General features: G+C 40.5%; 1 protein-coding gene across 3 annotated transcripts in view; it reads right to left on the bottom strand.

The window, feature by feature from the left end:
- PDHX (pyruvate dehydrogenase complex component X) overlaps positions 1–14,203 on the bottom strand; it is a 53,296-nt gene extending 39,093 nt beyond the window's left edge. The window contains exons 1-4 of one of the 3 annotated variants that reach the window (XM_035902924.1): positions 14,130–14,203; positions 9,352–9,443; positions 4,080–4,200; positions 2,836–2,919 (exon numbers count right to left, since the gene is read on the bottom strand). In XM_035902924.1, coding sequence (XP_035758817.1) covers positions 2,836–2,896 — 61 coding nt within the window. In that variant the 5' untranslated portion in view covers positions 2,897–2,919; positions 4,080–4,200; positions 9,352–9,443; positions 14,130–14,203. The other 2 variants (XM_035902925.1, XM_035902923.1) reach the window with 2 other exon arrangements.

Raw genomic sequence — 14,203 nt, 5'->3', positions numbered from 1 at the left:
AAATAAAAACAAAGATTCAGAGACACACACTGCTGCTGCAGAACATTAAAATATTCAAAATACTGATGGTTACAGTAGGTTTTCCAAGAGGAAGTACACAACACCATCACTCAGTAAAACTGCCATGAATAAAATCCTGAGTCTTCCATATTCATTGCAAGCCATAAGTCAAAGCAAGTTATTTAAAACTATAATTTAAGACAACAGTCACAGGCAACAACATCTAAGTATCACAGTTGTCTAGTTTGTATCTACACTATTAAAGATATTAAAATAAAAACCTCAGGAACCTTAGTGTCTATGAGGAAACAAGCTTGCAGACATTCTTTCCAATCTCCTATACAGTTAAAAAAAGGTCTTTTAGAAATGCACTTTGTGAAACAAAAATATGCACAAGTGTTAGAAATTACTTTTGCTACATTACACAAATCTATAATTAATTTTGTAGTCTTCCTCTGCTTTTGAAGTATATCTGTACCTGCTAGTGCACAATAAAGATACTATGGGTCTGGATTCTTTTGACAAATCAACACTGACTAGATGGCCAACATTAAAATTGAAATTGCATTGAAAATCTTTGAGGAAGTTGAATGTTTTGGCCTCCAACAGAATATGATAACCTTTTCCTTACAAACCAATAAAAAGTAGGGAAAATACATACAAGCCTAACACATGACTACAATTTTTATATGAAGCAAAATTTTAAAGTTTTCCCAGTACCAGAAATGCTGCTACAGTATTATCTGTCTAAGCATTTAATTCCCAGTATCACACTCTGTTGTACTTAAGCATCAAAACAAAGCTACTGCAGTTCACCACCTGTATTTAGGTAAGAGATAAACACCTTTTTTAAAATAATTATTTCCTGTTTCAGGACTACCTGAATTAGAAAGGCGAAACGAAGCATTGTATGATCCTTGTGATCTCACAGTAGTAAACAATGGAAACATTCAAGGCTCAGTCACTTACATGGTTTTTTAAGTCATAAATGTTCCTATTACAGAACTTGGCACAGGAGTACACAAAGTAGCACCTGGTCTTTTTAATTTCATAATCTAATAGCCGCACTGCAATTTGCAGTAACTAGAGCATAAACAGTTTTAACAGGAAGTCAAAATTCCAGGCTCTGTATCAGTGTTTTAATTCCATTTGATCATTAATTCAAGTAGCCCATATATCAGATCATTAGTTAAGTACTTCATAGATGTTAATAAATCAAATTGTTGGGCGAATTCTGTAACCTACAGAGCAAAGATAGGCAAGGAGAAAAGAACTTAACTCCCTGTGTCTTAATTATTCTCTTCTTCCAATCTGCAATTAGACTGTGAGTGTTCTGCACTATTAAAAAGAAATCTCGGTGCTAAGCAACCTGCAGCAGTAACTCCAACAGCGCAAGCTAGCCAAATTAAATACCTTCATCCACGTGTTTCTCACACATGACATCTCTCTTAACTTGGGTATGTGAGGCTGTTCACAGAAAGCTAAGGATTCCCTTGCATAGGGAAGGCAAGAGGAAAAGTCTTCAAAGAACCAGGCAAACCACTTTTCCACTACTTTTATTGTTTTCCTATCACTGCTGCAGCCAAGAAGTGGTCATAAGTTTGGAAGGCAATTGATTAAATGCAATTTTAAGAAGAATATTTCATAGCATCGTTCAAAAATCTCATGTTTTTCCATACCCAAGTGCAATAGAAAGGAGATTGCAAAAATTGTGATAGCTCCTAATCAATGCCCACTTCGATGTGAATTACAAGTCAGCTTTCCCAATAGATAGGATTGGAAGGAGCACTTTTGCAGAGCATATCTTTGCTCTTATGTTTTCTAATGAGCACGCAATATTTGCAAGAGAAGTTGCCTGAATGGCAGCTCTCTGAAATTTTATATAATGCCCTTGAAAAGCTTTGGGTGGGGGATTTTTGGGGGGGGGGTTTGTTTTGTTTTTTGTTTGGTTTGGGTGGTTGTTGTTTTTTTTTTAAATTATTAAGTTCTTATAGCCAGGCTGAATGATTAGGATCTCTACTGAAGCCAAATTTCCCTCTAGGAGATCACATCCCATTGGCATTCAATAGCCTACATGCTCTGTTCAATTACAGACAGACAAGTATCCAAATCACAAGACACAAACTACATTCCTTGATATACTCTTCACAAACCAAATCAAAGTTGACTGAGCATAGAGACTGGAGTTCATGGAGGTGGTATCTCAAAAGGTAGCAGTTACACTGTATGAGGAAACTGCTAGCATTGTTGCATATTCTGTTTCCTGCCCACAACAAAAGGATTTTGGTCTCCAGGGCTGTCAATCTATCATCTTTCATCAACTTTAAATTCATATATAGTAAATACAAAGTTTTAGAAACACAGTTATATTTTTACAAGAACAACTTTATGACCCACAAGAATCAATATGAAACTGCATTAACAATGAGAAGAAAATAGTAAAGCTGTCAATTAAATTCAGTATTTTCCTTCTGCAGTACTGAATCATCTGTCCATCCTGTGAAACCATAAAATGAAAACATTTGATATTTACCTAAAGAGCAGAAAAATTATCGAATAGTATTCTACTGACCCCTGCTGGTTATACAGTGGGAAAAACATTTAATTTGCAATGAGCAGCTTTCTTCCGTCAATTTAAAATATTTCCTTGGATATAAGATCATCAAACATTTCCATTGAGTAATGCCACTACATTTATATGGCCAGCTCAATGGAGGATTATGTAGTTATGTGTATCCCTTGCAGACAGAAGGATTATAAGCATTATAAGCATATAAATAGATTTATATAGCTGAAGAACTACAACAGATCTGGCCATAGAAAATGCTATCTTACCTTCCTTTTTTAACCATTTCACAATGTTTCCTTCTTCCATTGTAGGAGAAAGTGCTGGCATGAGAACTTTAATACCAGGTGTACCTGTAAAATAAGCACATGATTATCTAGACTAAATACTTTTTCAGTATAATTTTCTCACTTAACTGCTTAACACCAATGAAACTAAAAGTGCATGAATCTGAAAGACAGTTGAACAAGAGATTCACTATAATGCTCTTTTTTTAAGCTTGCATACAAGCATGCACTCTAAAGAGCACCAAGGAAAACAAGGCACCAAGTATAGAACCTGTATGTTACACAGAGAACAATGGCCAACTTGGATATGAAGTCTTAACTAATACAAAGTATTAAGCAAATTACACTCTGTCTTAAGTAAAAATATAATATAGAAACTTTGGATCTGATGAAGACCATCATGCTACTTCATAGATACTCATGCTACTTCAACTTTGATTCAATTAATTTTTAATGGAAACTTTCTCCGTAAGTCTTAGCACATTATTAAAAATACACAAGCTAGTATTTTAAGTACCCCTCAGTTCAGCCTGACCTACTGAACAATCCTACAGTGGATACAAGTGAAACTGCGTTATATAACTTTTGTCCATCAGACATGCAAATGGAAAAAATCTACAACTTGCTTAGAGCTCTAACTACACACAAGCTATCGTGTAGAATGAAAAAGCAGCTATAAAATACTAACATACCTTAGGAAAAAAAAAAATCAGCAGCTCGCATGAAGCTGTGATTATTTTTTTTTTATTCTGCCACCCACCCCCAAAATGCCATAAATTTCAAAGCTGACCCAGCTAATACCCCCTGCCTCTTGTGTATCAGGGCCATATGTACTATACCAAACCACATTTCCATTTTTGGGGGCTTTCCACACATGGCCCTGAATATGCTTAGTTCTATACCCATCATGGTCTCTTTGAGCAAAACCTTGGTTAAAATGCTGTGCCACAGCCTCTCATTTACTCCAGGATACATTGTCCTCTTGTTTTCTGATTGCTTGGCAGGAAAGGAAGTCTAAACGTAAGACTAGTCAGATATAAGCAAGCCCAGAGAGAACACACACACGGACACATGCATGCACACATATCTCTGTCCTCAAGAGAGGCCAAAACTGCTGCAATCACAAGAAATTGGGTGAGAGGTATTGATATGTTCCCTGCTGATGAACCAGAATGTGCTGTAGAGGATAGTGTAACGTCACCCACAAATTCCTCAGTGGTATTTACCATCGTTTCTCTTCCTAGTTAGGCAGTATGTCAGCAGCGTGATTATGAATGTATGACCGGAGTACCAGCCAGGCAGGCATCTTCTGTCTCAGAGTACTTAACCATCCTCAGGCTTCCAGTCCTGGGCATGCAAGTGTGAGGACAGAGTGGGGTATAAATGCGCAGAACATATCTAGCCAAACGTTAGAATCCTTTATGACTCTTAAATAAAGGCTGGATACTTGTGTCTTGATTATTACCTCTGTCTTAACACTGAGCTGCAATATTGAGAGCATGTCAAGGCAAAGCAGGTAATTTCAGTCCCCCAGAGTTCAAGCATCCACCCAGCAGAAAGCCATGGCCTCTCTAAACTCTGCACCCACCACGACCGATGCAGCTTCCTAGACAGAGCTCCAGTGGGAACACAGTGCCACCCAGTTGTCAGGCTGCAGGGTGTGCCCTACTCTTATGCCAGTATCAGACGGCAGTAGTAAGCACACCTGTGGGAGGTATGCCCAGGTAGAGGAACTCCTCCACTTAGTGACAGAGCTCCAGAGGAGGCAAGTAGGTTGAGGAGTATCAGAGAGAGCAAGAGAGAGAGACTACTGGAATCACACCCTACCTTCCCTGGGACAGGCCCAACAGGCAGACAGGACACACGATACAGAGGATTCCCTATCCTCTGTCTGCCTGGCTGAACACAGCGACTTAAGGGACAGGGGGCAATGGCAACAAGTTCCTGCCCAGTGCAGCAGGCACACCTCCTCTGTGACTGCCCCACCTTCCCAGGTTTCCTTGCATGACAGGTATTGCAAGTGGAATCAAACACTGACAAGGATGATAGTTCATGTAGCTTGGAGGTGTCACCAAGGTTAAGTCAGCCTGCACCCTGCATCAAAACCACTTCCATAAAGAAAAGGAAAAGAAAAAAAAAAAAGGAGACACATATCATTGTCATAGGAGACTCCCTTTTGAGGGGAACAGAAGACCCAATATGCAGACTGGACCCACTTCTTAGGGAAGTCTGCTGTATCCCTGGGGCCTGGGTTAAAGATGTGAAGAGAAAGCTTCCTACCTTGGTACAGACCTCAAATGACTAACCATTATTGATTTTTCAGGTAGGCAGCCATAAAGTTGCAACAAGAAGTCCGAGGGCAATCAAGACAGGGCCCTGGGACCCTGAAGGGATGAGGGAGCACAAATAGTGTCCTCCTCTACCCTTCCAGTTACAGGGAATTATGAGGGAAGACACCGGAAAAGCCAGCAGATCAATACCTGACTCCAAGCCTGGTGTCACCAGCAGGATTTGGGGTTTTTTGATCATGGATCAGTCTACACACCACCAGGCCTGCTGGTGGAGATAGATGGAGTACACCTGTCTCAAAGGGGGAAAAGGATCTTTACACAGGAGTTAGCAGGACTCATTGAAAGAGCTTTAAACTAGATTTGAAGGGGGAAGGGAAGAAAATCATGCTCACTAGAGATAAGCCTGGGGACAGCACACCAATGTTTGAGGGTCAGTGTGCTAGCAAGGTCCTTCAGTCTGCCATCTCAATGGAGGCAGGGGACGGAGATCCATGCAGCAGCAGCAAAGACACAAGGGTTACGGATGTGTTAGAACCATGGAAGTGCCCGAGAATGGTCACTTAAGAATGAGGGTTTCTCCTCCCCAAAAGATGGCAGGATCAATAGCCCAGCTGAAGTGCATCTACACCAATGCACACAGAATGGGCAACAAACAGGAGGCCCTGGAAGCCATTGTGCAGCAGAAAAACTATGTCGTAGTTGCCATCACAGAAACATGGTGGGGTGACTCACACAACTGTAGTGCTGCAATGGATGGCTATAAACTCTTCAGAAGGGATAGGCAAGGAAGGAGAGGCAGTGTGGTAGACCTGTATGTTAAGGAATGTTTTGATTGTCTAGATCTTAACAATGGTGACAACCGGGTCGAATGTTTATGGGTAAGAATCAAGGGAAAGGCCAACAAGGCAGATATCATTGTGGGAGTCTGTTACAGACCACCCAACCAGGATGAAGAGGTAGACAAAATATTCTATAAGCAGCTGGGAGGAGCCTCACAATAGCTAGCCAATGTTCCTGGGGGACCTCAACTTACCAGATGTCTGCTGGAAATACAATACAGTAGAAAGGAAACAGTGTAGGAGGTTCCTGGAGTGCGTGGAAGTTGGTGAGTGAGACAACTAGGGAAGGCACTCTGCTGGACCTTTTGTTGGCAAACAGAGAAGGACTAATGGGTGATGTGATGGCTGGAGGCCATCTTGGGCACAGCGATCATTAAATGATAGTTTTTGATTCTTGGAGAAGTGGGGGGCGGGGCGGGAGGGCAGTCAGAAGAACTGCTACCTTGGACTTCCAAAGGGCAGACTTTGGCCTGTTTAGGAGCCTGGTTGACAGAGTCCCTCAGGAGGCAGTCCTGAAGGGCAAAGGAGTCCAGGAAGGCTGGACATTCTTCAGGAAGGAAATCTTAAAGGCACAGAAGCAGGCTGTCCCTATGTGCTAAAAGATGAGCCAGCAGGGAAGACAACCAGCCTGGCTGAACAGAGAGCTTTGGCTGGAGCTCAGGGAAGATAAAAAAAAAATTTTTAAAAAAAAAAAAAAAGTTCATGACCTTTGCAAGAAGGGGCAGGCAACTCAGGGGGACTACAAGGATGTTGTGAGGTCATGCAGGGAGAAAATTAGAAGGGCCAAAGCCTATCTTGAATTTGATCTGGATACTGCCATAAAAGACAATAAAAATGCTTCTGTAAATACTTTAGCATCAAAAGGAGGGCTAAGGAGAATCTCTGTGGGATGTAAGGGGAAACATCATAACAAAGGACAAGGAAAAGGCTGAGGTACTTCATACCTTCTTTGCCTCAGTCTTTAACAGTAAAACTAATTGTTCTTGGGGCACCCAGCACCCTGAGCTGGAAGACAGGAATGAGGGAGCAGGATGAAGCCCCCACAATCCAAGGGGAAATCGTTAGCAACCTGCTACACTGCTTAGACACACACAGGTCTATGGGGCCAGATGGGATCCACTCAAGGGTACAGAAGGAGCTGGCAGAAGTACTCACCAAGCTACTTTCCATCATTTATCAGCAGTCCTGGCTAACTGGAGAGGTCCCAGTTGACTGGAGGTTTGTAAATGTGATGACCATCTACAAGAAGGGCCAGAAGGAGGATCTGGGAAACTAGAGGCCTGTCAGCCTGACTTCAGTACCAGGGAAGGTTCTGGAGCAGAACACCTCGAGTGCCACCATGCAGCACATTCAGGACAACCAGGTGATGAGGCCCGGTCAGCATGGGTTTGTGAAAGGCAGGTCCTGCTTGATGAACCTGATCACCTATGACAAGGTGACCCACTTAGTAGATGAGCGAAAAGGCTGTGGATGCTGTTTACTGAGACTTTAGTAAGGCCTTTGACACTCTCACAGCATTCTCCTGAAGAAGCTGGCCGCTCATGGATTGGACAGGTATACTCTTCACTGGGTAAAAAAAAAAAAACTAGCTGGAGGGATGGACCCAAAGAGTGGTGGTGAATGAAGTTAAATCCAGTTAGTGGCCAGTCACAAGCAGTGTTTCCCGGGGCTCAGTATGGGGGCCAGTTTTGTTTAATATCTTTATCAATGATCTGGATGAGGTGATTGAGTGCACCCTCAGTAAGTTTGCAGATGACACCAAACTGGGTGGGAGTGTCGATTTGCTCAAGGGGAGGAGGACTCTGCAGAGGGATCTGGAAAGGTTGGATCGATGGGCCAAGGCCAACTGTATTAGGTTTAACAAGGTCAAGCGCCAGGTCCTGCACTTGGGTCACAACAAACCCATGCAACGCTACAGGCTTGGGGAAGAGTAGCTGGAAAGCTGCCCAGTGGAAAAGGACCTGGGAGTGTTGGTTGACAGCTGGCCAAATATGAGCTAGCAGTGTGCCCAGTTGGCCAAGAGAGCCAATGGCATCCTGGCTTGTATCAGGAATAGTATGGCCAGCAGGACTAGGGAAGTGATTGTCCCTTTATACTTGGCACTGGTGAGGCCACACCTCAAATACTGTGTTCAATTCTGGGCCCTTCACAAGAAAGACACTCTAGGTGCTAGACTGTGTCCAAAGAAGGACAATGAGCTGGTTAAGGGTCTGGAGCACAAGTCTTATGAGGGGTGGCTGAGGGAACTGGGGTTGTTTAGTCTGCAGAAAAGGAGGCTGAGGGGAGACCTTATGGCTCTCTACAACTACCTGAAAGGAGGCAGTAGTGAGGTGAGTGTTGGTCTCTTCTCCCAAGCAACAAGCAATAGGACAAGAGGAAACAGCCTCAAGTTGTACCAGTGGAGGTTTAGATTGGACATTAGGAAAAATTTCTTCACTGGAAGTGTTATCAAGAATTGGAATGGGCTGCCCAGGGAAGTGGTTGAGTCCCCATCCCTAGAGGTATTTAAAAGATGGGTAGATGAGGTCCCTAGGGACATGGTTTAGCGGTGGACTTAGCAGTGTTAGGTTTATGGCTGGACTTTATGATCTTAAGGGTCTTTTGCAATCTAAACAATTCCATGATAAACACATTGCAAGACTTCTACTAAGTGGGAGGCCAGACAATTACTCACAATGGTAACTAAAAAAAAAATAAATTCTTTGTTTCATCCTTCCTCAGCTTTCCACCAGGTACACAGTATAGTTGACTTGTACTGCCCAGGCAACTAAGAGAGACATTATTATTACATAGAGGAACTTTTCTGCTACCTGAGAAAGGCCAATAGATCATACAGCACGAAGGTAAATTCTTTCTTGGAAAAAACCTACAGTGTTCTGCTACTCCTATCTGGGAAGACACGGGGACCTGAGGGCTGCTCAGCAGCTTCAGCAGGTAAGAGAATATAAACCCTCTTAATGAGATAACGTTATCTCCATATCACCAATGTAAATCTGAGTGCTAGCAGAATAGTTCACTCTGTATCACAAAGCAAAACAAAAGTAAAGAACACCCATCTTTTCACTTCTAGTCCCATGCCTTATGCTGTAAATGGAGTGCTATAACTCAAATAGCCTTCTTTTCCTTCTTAACCTACGGAAACACTGTAATTCTATCCTCATGAATCTGCAAGTATATTTAGAAACTGTAAGAAGATTTAAGTTTGATATGCTCCACTTTCTTTGAAGATGCTAAATACAAGACCTTGCAAGTTGCAGCTAACAAAGTTTACTATTACCTGGAAGGCTGCTAACATTTTACTTCAAAACATAATTACATATAAATATTATACTTTTCTATGTGGTGATTTCATTCAGAAGAAGAAATACCTGGGTGTAAAATCCTGCGAATTGTCCCTGCAGAGTTAAACATGTTGCAAGATGACCACGGATGTCCTAGATGTTTTCCTTTAACCTGTTCACTGAAAGTTCAACATACTGCTTAAATTACAAAATAATTTGCATATGGAAACATTTTGTTTCCCAAATGGATTCAAACAAAAAAGAATTTAACAGATATATCATAGGTCTTAGTTTAAAAAAAGAAAATAACAGTTTACTTATAGTTGCTAAGTGTTAGCATTTGAAATTCTGCTGTATTCTCCCCCCACATGGGAGTTACACACATTTTTGATCTATTTCATTGTTTGTGGTAGTTATAGCTAAGTGTTGATTGTTAAATAGCAGCTAAGGTATATAGTATAAAGCCAACAAAAATTGTTTAGAAAATCATTGCAAACTTCTAGTCACCTGCAACAAGCAAGCTCTTCAGAAAAAACACACATAAAAACTGAATCAGCAAAGAACTGAGAAGATTTTATCCTTACACTGGAAAACCACATGCAGGGTTCCCCCCCACCCCGCCCCCAACTCCTATACTCACCAGAAAAACTTAAGATCTATTTCTAGGTTGCCTTTGCTGACATATTAAAGAAAGAAAAATATTCCTGACACTGAGAAAATTTTGGAGGCAGAAGAGTACTCCAGAGAACACAACATTAAAAGAAGTAATAAATTATCCCAAGTCATTTTTAAATTAGGCTACCTAGGGAAGAGCTTTATCTCTAGAAATAAGGTTGATAACACAGATAGCCATGGCAGCAAAAAAGTGGACAAAGTATATCAGCTAATTCAACTAACTGCTCTGCTTCTATGACTTTACTTTGCATGGAACTGCCTTTTCCTCCTCATTTATATGCAGCCTGATCTGAACTACTCAGAACTATACAACAAAATTATAATAGCTACAGCATCCATTACAGTAACGCACAAGAAAAGATTTTAACAGACTTGGCAATGCTGTGGCACTGATTTTAAAATTCAATTTCTAATTACTTTCAGTTGTCTGGAGGTCAGATGCAGTGTACAAGTTCATTGAAAAACTTCCCAGAGAACACATTTATTAACATTACATAGATGCTTTAAAGTAATTTCATAAGCTACAAAATCAAAGTGCTTTTTAAACGAGAAAAGCGTTTCTTCTCTCTACACTGTATCACAAATCTAGTTTTGCAAGGCAGTGCAATGATTGCGTTTTGAACCGGGTCAGTTTAGGGTAAAAAGTTTTAAGCCATGCATGACTGCCTCTAGTTCCACGTTAACTTAGCATCAGTCCATGATATAACCAAGAAGAGCTGATGAGTCTTCTGCCCCAATTGTTCATGATCGTAGCTTTAGTCATACTACCAGTAGTACTAATACTCATGCTATGCACAGTTATCCAGCCTGGGGAATGGATTTTGCTGGAAGTTAACCTGATCACAAAACCAAATACAATTTCAGTCAGGTTAGCTTCCTGATCTGGCTCATCATACAGTGGTATGAACAAAATCAATATCCAAAATGGACAGTGGGAACTGGGACAGAATTTGAGTTAAAGCAACTGTGTAACTACAATCCAGGTACTTATGCAAATAGAAGGAAAAGATTAGGTACACTTCACCTCCAATTTCTCCACTCCTTTCTCATCCTCCAAACTCACCAACCTATCCATTCCTTGTGCATTCATTTAATGCTCACGTACAGAGATGCTTATGTTCAGAGAAGTTCAGTAGTATTGCAATTAAGAGCCTTGTTCAGCAACAGACACACAAGAACACTAGCTACACTAACGGTCTCCTTTCAAAGCTCTTTTAACCACTTCTCAGTTAATGACCATACACATCCAAAAAACCAGGCTTAAACGTATCTAAAAAAAAAAAAAAACCCAACCAATTCCCTTCACCAAATTGTATTTTCCCTCATTAAATTAAAAAACCCCGCATGCTAATAAAAGCAGTCATTGCATTCATGTAGGTTAGTTGCACTATACAGGCAGTCCTTACAAGCATTCTGGGAAGTAAACATTATTGCTTTTTCATTATGGGTAAGCAAAAAGTTCTGGTAATTCGCACAGAATCTCAAAGACAGAGCTCATCAGCATAATAGAATTTAGAGCCATGAGCACATGAAACTTTGGAACTCCCAGTCATCATCCATTAATTTTACTGCTATCAACAGTAATTGAGTTATTAGATATCATTATCTGAATAAAAAAGGAATACTTAAAAGAACTTCACATAAATAGCAGCTGCTGGTATTTTAAAGAAAAACCTGTAGGTATCCAAGAGAATTTGTTCTTGGTGACACATTTTAAGAATCAAGTTGAATCTGGGCACAACATTTCTGCCTCCTTCCTTCTCCATGAAGGACATTCAATGCATGTTTAGGCTGTGTATCAAACAGACTGAAGAGCAGGGCTTTAAGATAAGAGCAGACCAGTAGAGCTCTATAATACCCTATTAACTACAATCTGAGAATCCCACTGACAGTGAATTTTGTACTGAAGCTTATTCAGCATAACACAGGTTCATTGCCTTTTTTTGTTCTCCTTTGACAGGAAACAGCTACAGCATTGTCAAATCAAAAAAACCTGCAATGAACTGAAGACAAATGCTTTAGCATACCCTGCCAGAGATAACTTTTATAACTTCCTAAGCCATACTCTTTAGTCAGTAGAGAACTGAAAGATTTACTCCAATCTGACATCAATGATAAGATTAAGAAACATTAAAAACAAAGAAAAATCGACAGACCTCCAACATAAAGACTGATTCTATTTTTTCTTCCTTCCTTGTAACCAGCAAACTAGGAGTTCAATTCTGAATTATTTGGTTTTGACTATGCAGAACAACTTTCTCCCTCTTCTACCACCACCACAGAGGACAGAAACAGATAGAGAAGCAAAAAAATAAAATGATAAAACAAAACTAGATTCACTGGATCAAACATTTCATATGGTGGCATTTTCAGAAACAGAAAAGTAGAGAAATAAAATTAATGCTAAAATAAAATTACTTAACTTTAAATTCTCAAACTAGGAACCAAGAGTGAGTTTTATGTCCACGAGAGCTATATTTTACCAGAGAAGTTAAGACTTTTCTCTTTGTTTTCACTTTAGAGGCTACAATAAATATTTTTTAAAAATGGTGTCACTGAGATATGCACCACCTTGAAAAGAAGTAAGGAGTACTAAGAGGGTTCAAAGAAACAAGTCAATGAGAAAAGCCTGAACAAGTTAAAGGTGTGATACACCTTAATACATAAAAGTTTACTGTAAGGAAGAAAAAAATTCACTCATTTCCAAAATTAATAATTTAACTCCAGCTACATATTAAATAAGACTTTCTCAGCATAAAGATATAAAGTACTACAATAGATTGCCTGGGAGGGCTGTAGACAAGATGTCTTTAAGAAGTCAGATAATAAGACTAATTTAGAGGTAGCTAATCCTGCATTGGACAAAAAGACAAACATATTTTATACAAAATGAAGCAAATTTTTTCTATAAAATTTGAAAATAAATAACATTTGTTTCAAAACCATCAGGTTTTGCAAAGGAAAAGTTTTCATACTGCAAAGCAGCAAAGACAACCAGTGCTAGAAAGAAGGGTATTCTCAGATCGAGGACACAATGATTAACAAGTCTCTAAACTGCTACTGAGTTTTACTACGAAACAAACATAGTTTTATTACACAAGGTTAACAAGAGCTCACTTCTTTAAGTGCACTTCAAAAACAAAGATTTCAGGTATTTTATGCTCAATATCACACCAGTACCTAATAACAATTCACCTGATTATTGCTTAAATGTTTTACAAGTTGTAACTAACAGATCAAGTAGGGGAAGAAAATACCGTATTTCATTTGGGCATCCAAAACTCTTTCCACATCTCTTAGAGACAAAGGAAAATACAGAAGGTAAGTAGAAGAACTGCCTGATAATTCTGTAACAACAAACTCCTGAGAAGAGGAAAAGTATTTTGAAAGGCTGTTGGCATAACCTCACAGGTTAACGTCTACATAGCAACGTATGCTAGACATGCAATTAAAAAATTCAAATTCCATTTCTCCGTTAGAAAAAAGGATTACATATAATATAGTTTCCACACCCTTCTCCAGCTACTTGAAACATTACTTGTAGAATGAAGAGATGACGAAAGTGGTAAAATCTCCAAACATTAAAAAAAACCCACTAGAACTTTCTTTCTCAGTACTGAGCTACACTCACAGCTAGAAAACACTCAATTATTTTCAATTGTAAGCACTTCTTTTCTTTATCCACAACACAAAATTTACATATTTGAAGGCCTAATCTCCCATCAGCCTGTTTTCCTCACTAGACTCCAATTCCTTCAGCTTCTTCTCAGTAATGACATTCTCTAGACCTTTAATAATTCTCACACCTCTCCAAATTCTCTCCCATCAGCCCATACCCTTCCTGATGTACTTCCAGCACCTCCAGAGACCAAACTAAACAGCACCCTGCCAAACTAACCCACCTCCATAGCCTCTCATACACTTCCCCATCCGTCATTGCTACTCAGTCTCTCCTGCTCGGTACACCAACGGCCCTGCTCGGCGTTGCCACCCTACACACCTACCCGGTCACTAACACGAAGTGCTCACACCCCCCCCAACACCTTGGACGGCCTTTACTTCTCCCCCAGCACCACCTACCCTCACGTCCCTTATTTAACGCCGCAGCTCCGCCACACGCACCTGCAGCAGGCCAGCGGCACAGGCACCCGACCAACAACGAAGGCGGCAGGATCCAGCCCATCACTCACCCAGTAGCTCTCGGGTCCCGTGCAGACGCCTCCAGCCTCCTCGAGCGGAGAAAGACACGGCAGCGCCCAGAGCC

Source organism: Egretta garzetta, unplaced genomic scaffold (genome assembly GCF_000687185.1).
Source record: "Egretta garzetta isolate BGI_Z169 unplaced genomic scaffold, ASM68718v1 scaffold329, whole genome shotgun sequence".
NCBI lineage: Eukaryota > Metazoa > Chordata > Aves > Pelecaniformes > Ardeidae > Egretta > Egretta garzetta.
This window is presented reverse-complemented; position numbering and strand designations above follow the sequence as displayed.